Source organism: Dipteris shenzhenensis, chromosome 19 (genome assembly GCF_047967505.1).
Source record: "Dipteris shenzhenensis isolate YYH24624 ecotype China chromosome 19, Dip_SZ_1.0, whole genome shotgun sequence".
Classification (NCBI taxonomy): domain Eukaryota; kingdom Viridiplantae; phylum Streptophyta; class Polypodiopsida; order Gleicheniales; family Dipteridaceae; genus Dipteris; species Dipteris shenzhenensis.
This window is the reverse complement of record NC_141614.1, coordinates 42,711,131-42,723,915: the sequence shown is the minus strand read 5'-3', so window position 1 is coordinate 42,723,915 and position 12,785 is coordinate 42,711,131. Positions and strand designations below refer to the sequence as shown.

The window sequence follows — 12,785 nt, the reverse complement described above, 5'->3', positions numbered from 1 at the left end:
ATATGTAAGGCCCACAATTAACATAATATACTTCAGGCTCGTGTGTGTGTGTATGTGTGTGTACATCCATACATACATACATCTACCTACCTATGACCTAGATGCAGCCCCTTAATCTATTCCTTCCATTTCTCTATTGCAAAATGCAAAATGGAAGGAATAGCTTATGATGCTATTTGTGTAAGTGGTGTATGTTTAACGCCCACAATTGATCACGATACACTTCAGGACTAGGGGGGAGTGTTGTGTGTGTATACATACATACATACATACATACATACCTTACCTACCTACCTACCTACATGCATGCGTGTATTTGGTTGAGCTGTGTACTTTGATGCTGCAAAGCTTAGACCATGAAAAACAGATTGAGGCGCTGATTTCAGATTTTGGTTCTTGTAAATGTTGTCTGCTCAAAACTTTATAAGGGAGTGAGCATAAGGTAAAGAGTAAGGTTTTATACATCCTGCAAGATGCTGTCCATATGGTTGGGATGGTAGACTCTGACAAAACACAAGCAAAGGTGCATCATCTCATGGATGCACGAATCTATGCATCTTTGACGTTAGGAACCTTAAGCTCACATGAGTGAAAGAGGGATTATTGGCACTGCCACATCATTGAATAATTGAGCCAAGTATATTGCACATGTGCTCCATGTGGATCTTTCTAATAGTACTTGTATTTTGCTCATAGAGAGTGGGGCAACTCTTGTGTACAATGAAAAGACGCTTTTCTCGAGGTTTCTTTTGCAAAGTATGCTAGTCCTTGTTAACTTCTTGGAACCTATCATCATCATTGGAATCACATTCTGTGGTTTCTTTTGGGCTGTTTATTTGTGGGTTTGTTACATCCATGGTTGGACAAACAAGGGCCTAGGCTAAACCAAGGCCAAGGCTAGACTAACATGGGATCTAGGATTAGATCTAAGGTTAAAGCATGGTCTCACCCGGTGTAAAGGCGTGGCATGGATGAGCTAAACATGGCCAAGGGTGGCCCCCAAATAAAGTCACTTTAGGGCATGCATGGGCCAAAGATGAGGCTCACTGCTTAAGATAGTCAGGGCCTAGCCTATAAGTATAGGCCAAGGGCTCATTAATAGGGGTCCGAGGAGTGCGCTCCTTTGGACCTAGACGTGCTGGCCTGGGAGTAGCAGCAAGAGGAAAGGGCAAGTGGTATGGGGCGTATATTTGGACTTTGGGGCTGGCTAGCTCTCTGTGGTGGTCTAGACTTAGACTCGAGGGTGGCTCGACGTGGGAGCTGATGATGAAACCAGCCTTAAGGCCAACAAAAGGGCGGTAAAACACAAATAACCAGCCAATGCTCTCACATAAACAATTGACAAGTAATCAACTAGTGGAATGGGAGCTAGCATGCTCCTGCTCAATACAACGACCCCAAACCTTGGTGCCCCTTTCGATATTTCTTTATTGATTGAAGAACTCGGAAAACGAGATACATAGTGGATTCAATCTGACTTGCATTCAATGCATACTTCACTTATAGTGGGCATCACTGCTTTAGTATGTGTGCTTACAGGTTTAGGTTGGTTCTCTTCTCCTTTGAGAAATGTAGACGTGGATATAGGTTGGGTATTTTGATGAAGAGAATGCAGGTGATGATTAAACTAGTAGCTGATGCGTTAGATACAACAAGTAATGAGCTTGAGGCTGACATTAATTCTTCCCTTTTCTAGATTGATGCTTTGAGTCTCATATCTCTAGTGATAAAAGATAAACATAACAAAATATTTGATGAGCTCACCAATCATAGTGTTTTAAAGATAGGTCCAAATATGGATGTATGCATGGAGTTTGATGTTGGGTTTAAGCAGTTGAATGATGCTCAACACATTGAAGAAAGTGTTAGGTTGTAGTTACCATATTGGGTAAATTTGACTTCCTACACAAAATCAAAGCAATTTACAAAAAGTTCAATCAATTACTAGAATATAGTGAAATTTGAAAGGACCAAAGCCCACTATACAAATTGCAATTTTGCCACAAGAAAGGGTTAGTTTGCAAATAGAAATTGAAATGATGAAAAATGAAAATAATGAAGAGATTGTGTAGGCTCTATACCACGGCTTGCGCAGAATGAGCAGGGTGTGCAGGGTTCCGAGGCTTTTTTGTCACCTACAAATATATCGGTGTTGTCGTTTGTAGTGTAAGGGTAGCTTAAGACCTCGGGTCATATTACGTAGGCTCAAGTGTGGAAAGCAAACATCACGCATGCTTGTGTGAATATGGTCAGGGTAATGAAGGCTTTGGCCTCACTGATGCCTACTAGAAGTGAAATATGCGTTGAATGCAAGTGAGATTGAGTCCATTGTGTACCTCGTTTTTCGGGTTCTTCAATTAATAAAGAAATACCAAAAGGGGCACCAAGGTTTGGAGTAGTTGTGAGGTGGGAGTGTGAGAGAAAGAGAGAGCACACCGACACACCAGTAGACACAAGAGTGTGGGGATAATGAAGTATGTGTGTACCTCCCCTAGCACACAGTCAACCTTTTATATCAATGGATAAGGTTACAACACTAAGTACACCGTACTTAGTGTACTTAACAATAAAAGTACTAACTGTACTTAAGTGTACTAACTGTACTGGGGTGGCCATAGTGCCTTTACCCCAACAACCTCCCACTTAAAGGCAATATGCCCTCAAGTAAAAATAAATGAGAAATACAGCATATACACAATGGAGTACAAGGCCAAAATGAGGCTCAACCTATACCCATCAATTGTCGGCAATGTGCAAACCGCTCTGCAGGCAAGCCTTTTGTCAACAAATTTGCTGGATTGTCATCCGTGTGAATCTTGACAAGCTGAATCAGCTTATCATCTATTACCTCCCTGATGAAGTGATACTTCACATCAATGTGCTTTGTCTTTGCATGAAAGACAGGATTGTGTGTCAACTGAATAGCACTCTGACTGTCACAATGCAACAATGGAATATCACCTGTAATGCCCAAGTCTCCCACTAGCCGAGATAGCCATAAGGCCTCCTTGCATGCCTCTGTGGCTGCAATATATTCAGCTTCCGTGGTAGACAAGGCTATGCACTGCTGCATCCTTGACATCCATGACACTGCACCTCCAGTGAATGTATAAACATAACCGATAGTAGACTTCCGGTTATCTGGATGACCAGCAAAATCTGAATCCACATAACCATGCACCTTTGCATCCCGCTTGCCAAAGCATGTGCACAACTCCTGTGTGCCCTTCAGGTATCTCATGATACCTTTCACTGCATTCCAATGCTTCTTGCCTGGATTTGCCATATATCTGCTAACCACTCCCACTGCAAACGCAATATCAGGTCTGGTAGCAACCATGGCATACATGAGACTGCCACAAGCTGAAGCATACGGAATCTTGGCCATTTCAGCCCTATCAGCATCTGACTGTGGGCTATCCATTGCACTGAGTTTCACATATGGAGGCAATGGAGAACTAAGGGTCTTCCCCCCCTCCATATGAAACCTGTGCAATACTTTGCCAATATATTCTGTCTGAGACAAATACAACAAACGCTGTCCCCTGTCTCTCCGTATCCGCATTCCCAGTATGTGATTTGCATCACCAAGGTCCTTCATATCAAAGACCTCATGCAATCTTTTCTTAAGGTCATCAAGCTCCTTACGAGCTTTACCAGCAATAAGCATGTCATCCACATATAAAATGAGAATGATTAAGCTGCCATTTGCAGCCCTTTTGGTATATAAGCAGTGATCGACATCACTTCTCCTGAAACCTTGGGACTTCATGAAGGTATCAAATTTCTTATACCATTCCCTTGGTGCCTGTTTTAGCCCATAAAGGCTCTTCTTAAGCTTGCATACAAGTGACTCCTTGCCCTTGACTGCAAATCCCTCTGGTTGCTGCATGTAGATCTCCTCATGAAGATCACTGTGAAGAAAGGCTGTCTTCACATCCATTTGGCATAATTCCAAATTCTCACATGCAACCAAAGCAAGTACAATCCTGAGTGTGGTCATCTTAACCACTGGAGAAAAGATCTCATCAAAATCGACACCATACTCCTGCTTAAAGCCCTTGGCAACCAACCTGGCTTTATACCTTGGCTTAGCTCCAAGTGTGACTTTCAATCTATACACCCACTTGCATGGCAGTACTTCATGCCCTTAGGCAACTGCACCAATTCCCAAGTATTATTTTTATGGAGACTGTCCATTTCAGACTTCATGGCTAGTTCCCATAGCCTTTTATCATGCATTTGCACGGCTTCCTTGTAACAGGAAGGTTCTCCACAGTCTGTAAGCATAATAAAATCTGCCCCTGGAACAAATCTGTCTGGCTGCCTCATTTGTCGAGTGGACCTTCGGACCCTTTGGTCTTGCTGTCCAGCTTGCTGCTCACCTAAAACAGGTGGCTGTTCCAGTAGATCAGGCTGCAGAATTATGCCTGGGAGATCTTCCAAAGGTGGCATATCCTGTAGGACATCTTCTGCCACTGCGGGCTGTCCATTTGGACCTGCTGCAGCATCATGCATTGGCTGATTACGCTGCTGTTGTCGCTGATTTGCAGCCTACCTGAATTGTACAGGATGTCCCGAGTCATCAATGTCAACCTCTGAAGCATCAGAAGGCTTATCTGCTGCCTTAAACATACATGACTCATCAAATAAGACATCATTGCTGCGTATTAGCTTCTTATTCACAGGATCCCATAGCGGTAACCCATCTCACCACTGTCACCATATCCAAGAAAAATGCATTTAAGAGACTTAGGATCAAGCTTGCTGCGATCTTCTCTGCGTATATGCACGTACGCAGTGCAGCCAAAGACCCTCAAGTGCTTATAGGAAGGAGGTTTTCCTGTCCAAAGCTCCTCTGGCACTCTGCCATCTAGTCTTTTATTTGGTGACCTATTGATGAGGTGTACTGCTGTTTTTACAGCCTCAGCCCAAAATCCATGAGGTAAAGCAGCATGTGACATCATAGAGCGGGACTTTTCCTGTATGGTTCTATTCATACGCTCTGCAGTAGTGCCATTCTGCACTGGACTGTTAAGGAGCAGGGAGTTCCCTTTTAATACCTCTAGCATCACAAAATGCATTGAATGCATTAGATATATACTCCCCACCGTTATCTGGCCGCAAAACCTTCAGTGTTTTGCCTGTTTGGTTCTCAACCAAAGCAAGCCATTTCTGGAACACTGGAAAGACATCACTCTTCAATCGAAGAGGATACACCCACACCTTCCTTGTGGAATCATCTATAAATGTGACAAAGTACTGTGGTATCTTGCATTACCTATTGGTAAGTGTGTTGGAAAAGGCATACCCAATGGGCTGTTGTTACCCAAAGGATATTGGGCAAGGTGGCTAGTAAATTACCAAATGATATGTCACATGCACCCACCCCTGCACTTGGGTGCAATGTGACACATTGGCTACATTGACAAGTGCATTATAGCTCCCTAATAGGAGATTTTGTCGTATGTTGTAACCCCTTTGTCCAGGGACAGTCATGCACAAGCTACGTAGGTAAGTCTCTCAGCCTTAGGTCAAGTCAGACAGCTAGTCCTTGTTCACTAGTACCCACTGGAGAATAGTAGGTTAGTGTTTCCGTCTTAGGATTCTAGGTAGATCTAGGTCTCAGCCTAGGATAGGAGCCCAGAAGGGCCCCCTTAGGATTGGGACAATGAGGAAGAATAGGCTGGGGAAGGGCTGCCTTTAAAGGCTGCCCTGCACCCCGCTTTTATGGGGCAAGGGGCCCAAATAGCCAGCCCAAACCAGCCGGCTAGAAGTCGGCCAGTTTGGGGCTGGATGGCTCAGCCCCCAGCCCCCTATATAAACTTAGTTGCAAGAAACGTCCAAAAGAGTTAGGAAACCCTGTTTCCTAACGTTTCCAAAATTGCGGCGTTTCTGAAACTTGGAAACGTTTTGGAAATGCCTAATCTACAAGTGCACCAGAAGAAAGCCAACAAGGGTAGGTATTGACAAGAGATGATGGCAGGCTCTTGCATTATCATGGTGGGTGCATAGCGAAGGCTCTAGGAGTAACACAAGACTCGGAATAGACGATCTACATGGGTCACGACTAATTCGTCAATGCACTATACGAATCACATCTTCAAGGATCATCTGCTCCATGCCCTCCAAGAATCCAATTGCTCACCTTGCGCATACATCTAGCTTATATGGTGCATGTTTTGTTTGATTGCTAGTTTCTGTATGTGAGCAGAAATATACTTTATTCAGCCTACCTCTGCCGTTTCCTCTTAACTCAAGTGGCGTTTCAGAAACGTTTCAAAACTACCACGTTTCCTGCATGGAAACGTAAAGGGGGGCACCAGCCTTTATTTTTCACTCAGCTTCCCTGCTTTCAGCCACTCCTACAGCTCCCTTCCAGCCCCCTTGTGCAGCCCCTGAGCACTTCCAGATCTGGCCCTGATCAGCCTCAGCTCTTGGCCCTCTGTTCAGCCTTTCTGGAAGATGTCTACGCAGCACAACAGTTGGGGATTTGGACCAGCAAATGGAGTAAGGTTTGGGTACTGTTTCAGCAGCTCTTTGAAGTTCTCTTTTGCAGTATGCACAGCTCACTTCTCAGCTCTATCTCTCTGTCATATCTCAGCTCTCTCTCAGCTTCTATTGCTCTCAGCTTTCACTCTCTCACTCACACAGTAACTCTGCATTCCGGTGGACAGCACAAGCCTCTTCCTTGCCTTGCTAAAGTGCCCTACATTGTCAGTGTGAACAGCATCAAGGTCGTGGTATTGGTTGGAGTTGCGTCTCAGGTCGTTGGGTCTGCAATATGTGTGCACAATGTACTCTTCAAAAGCGCGTTTCCGTGCGTATCTTTCAGCTCTCCAAGTATTAATGCAAATTCTCCCCTGATTGGGGAAAGGGGCCCTCAGCGAATACAAGGACCCAATCGGTTGTCGTCTCTATTCTTTCTCTTCCCAATGGTGCATAACAGTGATTCCTCGCTAAAGGTTTAAAGAAGCTCTTGCTGTGATTACACGATCATATAACTGTTGCATGTTACATTGGTATCAGAGCTTTGGTATGTATTACCGCGAGTGTATGGTTGTGTTGAGATCCGGGAAGGAAGCGCCATGGAAGGTTTGGGGGAAGATGTCAGATTTGAAGACTACGAAGAGGAGAAAGACAACCAGAAAGAAACGCTTCCGCCTAGTGCTCAAGAGATGATGGAGAATCTTTAGGAGCAGAATTGGATCTCCTACAGCAAGTTGAAGAACATGCAGAATAGTTGGAAGAAAGCAAAAGACAGCTGGACCAGAGAAGACAATGTCTTGAAGAAAAAGAGGCAGAAAAGCCTCTTGGAGACAGAGGAGGCATTGCGACGCACAGAGCTCGCCCAAGTAGAGAGGCAACAAAAACTTGATCGAGAGGCAATGCTTATCCAACACAAACAGATGTTAGCCACTATGCCGGCCAGTTGGAGTGTAGCAGCAGTCACCGCCACAACTTCGTCATTGATAAAAGTAACTTTGCTCACCCGGTCCACACCAAATTTTGTGAAGTATGATGGTAAGTGTGACCACTCAGCTATCCTTTAGTTTATTCATCAGTTCATCGCTCGTTTTACATTAACGCAAATTCAAGATGAGCAAGACAAAGTCCACCTAGCAGCCCCTCATCTCACTGGTAAGGCGGTTACCTGGTGGCAGCATTGGGCTAGTAAGCATACTACCCAACAACTTATAAGACGAACATTTGGGCAATGTTTGTTACCGATCTCAAAGATCATTTTCTACCACTGCAGTATATGCTTAACCTGGAGGATGAGTTTTCTCATCTCTCCCAAAATGGGTTGCATGACCTTGCCCAGAATCAAGAAATGATGCTGAACGGGGGAAAGCCCAAGCATGTCCAGAAGGATTCCAAAGCCCTGCAGCAGTCAAACAACCCAGCGGGTAAGGATCATTAGAAGGACAACCAGTACCAAAAGAAAGATTGCCAGTCTTCTGGTGAGAAGGAGATGAGAAGGGTAAAGCGGCTTTACAAGAGGCTATTTACAGCCCGATGAACAGAATTGGTACCTCCAAGAACATCGTTGCTTTCATTGCCACCACATTGTTGGGCACGGCAAGAAGGATTCTCCTAAGTGGCTTGACGAAAAGGATGCAACAGTGCCCACTTCTACCGTCGCCACTGCATTGGCTCTTTCAGCTCTGCCACTAGCCTCAGCTACAAATGCAGTCTTACCTGCTTTGAACGCCGTTCCTGCGGTGGCCTTTCATGGTAAGAAGGAGGGCGACCTCTCAGGCAAAAAGAATGCGCTTACATAGCTAAAGGGCATCAGTTCATTGTCTTGTTTGATATGGGGAGTTCAGAAGATGCCATCTCTCCTCGGCTTGCCAAGAGAGTGGGGTGCACTTTGGTGTCCCAAATCATATAAACACAAGTTTTCCAAGAAATAATTGCTTGACCCCACTTTGTTTGACTGAGATGCATCGCTTGAGGTCTCTTGGATTTCACGCCCTTTGTATTTGTGACTGCCGTCTTTCTCATATTCTTCCATTTAACTTCAATACAATAATGGCATTTTTCATGGTTATAAATTTGCTTTGATCCATTAGTTTAACCCTTGAGCATTGTGGTTGGCATTTCTATTGCCACCTAGCATTGAGATAAAATCTCTTTGTGATCTAGGATCAATCTAAATGCTGAGACAATTGAGACAACCTTCCAAAGGCTTTCATTGACTGAGTATATTGAGAAATCTCATGGATAGGGATTAGTGCAGATGAAGTTGCTGAGTAGTTCAAAAAATTTTCAGTAGGAGCCAGTAGCTGTGGATGTATGTGCATGTGAGAGAACATATTTGTACTATAATCCACAGCCATGTGGTGCACTAATGATGCCCATGGCTCCTTTAGAAGATGGAGTTTATGGATGGAGGACTATCATGAGGTCAAAAGTACACTTTGTTCTTCATGTAGAATGAGCTTGGGCATGCTTAGTAGCTAGTCCCGGCTATGCGTGATGGAGTTTATGGTTTTCAACCTCATGAGTGACTATCATTAGATTGAAACTGCACACTGTGTTGTGTTTTTAGAGGATGAGTTTGGGCATGTTCCTGGATTCATCTCTCTCTCTCTCTCTCTCTCTACATACACACACACACACACACACACATGCATGCTTGGGATATATTGTATGTATTTATGTATGATGTATGCATAGATAGATAGATAGATCGATCGATCAACTAATGCATAGATAGTGTATCCCCTACTCTTTCAAAAGTGTCCACGCTTCCCAATGGTATGCATTGTCCTACTTCACAAAGTAGGGCAATGCATAGATACTTACATACAGACATGCCTGCATATAAATGCATTTATACTGTATTTATTTACAGATAATGACATATATAGTTACAAAAATTGTTTTGCATATAATTAAAATTTTAAGTTTTCCCAGAAAGTATAGCTAAATATCTGTATGAATGTGTAAGCAAGCATGCATGCAGTGTGCAATTTGAGCTCATAGAACTTCTTGAGGAGGATGTTGAAGACTAATTGTTATCAGCTAGGATAGCTGTGCATCAATTGCACCTATTGATTGCTTATGGTCTTACTACAAGGCTTCCTATGTGTATGTGAAAGTTGTTGAATTTTCTGAAATGTCTATGTTCTGAATGTTGTATTCTTAGAGGTTAACACAAGACTGCATTAAATTTCTTGCAAATGTGAGCTAAGGCCTAATACCACAGAGCTCAATATGCTAACTGGATCCTATTCATGAAATACCTGCTTCTTTAAAAGATTGTTTCAGCATTCTATGTTTCACCCTCCATACATACATGTCTAGTTACAATTCAGGAAGTCTGTGAACTCGCTTTCCATCTGCTTGTTCACATTTGGTTTCAGAAAGTTGGTTATTACTTTTGATTTCAGGGAGGCTGTTATGGGGTTTAGTCATAAGCAATATTTCCCTTGTTTGGCTGGCTCAGGGAAGAAAAGAGGTGTGATGGTAGCCTGCAATAATCAGTGCATATATTGGTGTATCTCTTACAGGACTAGTTGGGAAGACTACTGGCCACGGGAAGAAATTCCATTCAATTGCAAACACTGCGCTGCGACTTGTAGCAAGCATGAAGCGGGATTGGATGCAGGTCTTTCAGCATATTAACAAATAGGCTGTATCTTTTCCTGAATCGATTCCAGATATGATTTGAGCGCTGTTGATGTAATGGTTTCAGTAATTATCTAAGGTCTTAAAGCATGAATAATTGCCATTGTCTTCCAGACAGGAAGAAGGCCAAGTGGGGTCTGTGGTGCAGCATTATTTATATCAGCACATATTCATGGTTTTGAATGTACAAAAGCAGATGTGGTAAGAGCTGTTTAATGCTTTAAAAGAATTATATTCTTTATTTGTGTGATTCTCTATTAAAGTAGGCTGTGATAAGAGTTCATGAAATGATATCGGGATTTGTAATGCAGGTGACTGTTGTACACGTATGCGAAGCAACTTTAAACAGGCGTTTGATCGAGTTTGAAAAAACAGAATCTGGCAGCTTGACTGTGAGTACAACTCTATCTAGATGTTCAAATCGGGATGAGCATTTGCTCATAGGTTGAATACTTGTAGGTGCTGTTCTGTCTTTTATGTAGGTGTGGCTCCTTTCAGTGTGTGGATGAAGGTGTTGGTTTGTTGAAAACAATAGACCTTCCGTTCTAAATATGCTCACATTTGCCAATAAGGTGAACTCTATACTCATCCCATGAAGTGCATTCCAAAAGTGAGTATGCATGATATGTCGAGCTGCTTCTGACAGCCGCTTCATACATCACACATATTCACAACTATTAGGCATGCAATGCCCTTCATGTAAAAGAAAAGGTTGCTACAAGTGCGTGTATGTTAGGACTATTTCTGCATGATGTTGGGACAATTTCTGCATTGATGATGAACCATCCTTCAATACTAGTCTGAAAAAAGATACACGTTCCAAAGCCAAAACAGGAGCATTATTGAATAAATGGAGGGCTGCTGATGTGGAGAACTCAACAGAAACGTGGTTCAAGACAGAACAGCATTGCAGCATCCCTCTTGCACATGGCTTGTAGTTGCTTTAAACTCTGCTGCATGCCTTTGGGATGAGTGGGCTGGAATGGCAGGAAGCTGGAAATCCTCTTTCGTGTATGCCATAACTCAGTCAGTGGCAGGAAGCACTTTGTTGGAAATATTTGGAAGGAATTGGAAATTTTGACCTCCACTAGGTGTTGCTGTTGCCTTCCAAAAATGGGAACCATTCTTCATCTTTGATTCTTCTCCATATTCCAACAGTTTGGGGCAAATGCAATTGTTTCAGGGAGGCCTTCTGGCCACAAGTAGTTTAAGAACTATATTCTGATTTTAGGCCTCTCTTATGGGACATATTTTATGGAGCAGTGTATTCTAAGAAGGCGACCAGGATGCTAGAACCCTGATTTTTCTGGCTGGGATTAGGTCTGGCTAGAAGACAAGTAGTCCAGGTGCCCATATGTAATATATACTGGCATGATGAAGACAAGTGGTGAATAATCTGTGTAAGATGGGGCAAGATAGTCTAGTCAACTAGATTGGTGTGGTAGAATAGAATGAATGGGTGGGATTATTGTGATGGCAATTCTGCTTTAATGTCGTTTTTCGGTTGCTAGTTACATTTGCTTGATATTCTCATACTAGATTTCCTAGTCACCCTTGGCAATAAAAGAGGAGAATAAAAATGTTACCAATGACTAGAAGCTGCAAATCGCTGTAAATCCTGAGAGAAGCATTAATGCAAAAACTCTTGCGTTGGAGAAGGATTAGGATCCAAGGTGGAAATCCTCGTGGCCCATTGAGGTGGCCATGTTCATGAAGGATTCCCTCCCTTTTTCTGCCCCTCTATTTATTCCTTTGGCTTCGTTGCTTGAAGGCTTTAAAATTTTGTTCTTTGGCATTAATAACTCTATTCCCCACCTTATCGTTAATGCCCTACGCGTCTTCTTTCAAGATCTCAATAATTGGACCATAACAGTCATTACAGGTGATGTAACTTTTTTTGCATGTAAGAATGGTTACTTCTTTGAAAACTACCTTTGTAATCTTGAGGCGATACTTTTCTCTATGTTATGCTTTCTTTTGGCCCATCTTTTCACTAGATAGTGTGAACAACTCAGTCCTTAGTGCCTCAAATACTGCAGTCCAAAGCATCCCTATCTGACGTTATGGATTCGGGTAGTCCATGTAGGTGAAATATATTATTAAGAAACAAATTGCAACTTGCAGGGAACTAATAGAATCCCTAGTCGAAATGACGTGAGCCATCTTGGTAAGACGGTCAACCACCTGAAGGATAGAATCATGTCCACCTTGTGTCATAGGTAGGCCAACAATAAAGTCCATGGAAATGCTCTCCCACTTGCCTAATGGTATTTCCAAGGGTTGTAAAAGGACAGGTGGCTTCACTTGCCTTGCCTTACTCGCTTGACACGAGAAACATTTTGTCACATATTCATGAATACGCTTTTTCATCTTTGGCCAAAAGAAATCTCGCTTCATGAGATCATACAGTTTCTCAATACTTGGATGTCCCATACATGGGTTATCATGGCACTGTTGAATGACCCTCTACGTGGGATCATTCAACTAGGTACAACTACCTTATCATTACGTTTTACATACCGTCCACTATGGTATATCTTGCATAACTTTGGCCTTTTCTAGATGCCAGGTCATCTATTTCCCAGGGTTTAAACTTGTATAGTTTTTGAGTTTTTCTAATCTCGGTCATTAGAGCACTCTCGAATACC

General features: G+C 42.9%; 1 protein-coding gene across 1 annotated transcript in view; it reads left to right on the top strand.

The window, feature by feature from the left end:
* Positions 1-12,785, top strand: part of LOC147890504 (uncharacterized) — a 75,290-nt gene that overhangs the window by 27,871 nt on the left and 34,634 nt on the right. The window contains exons 8-10 of the mRNA XM_087390995.1: positions 10,020-10,117; positions 10,252-10,338; positions 10,449-10,529. Of these exons, the coding sequence (XP_087247121.1) occupies positions 10,020-10,117; positions 10,252-10,338; positions 10,449-10,529 (266 nt within the window). The remainder of the gene's footprint in view (positions 1-10,019; positions 10,118-10,251; positions 10,339-10,448; positions 10,530-12,785) is intronic.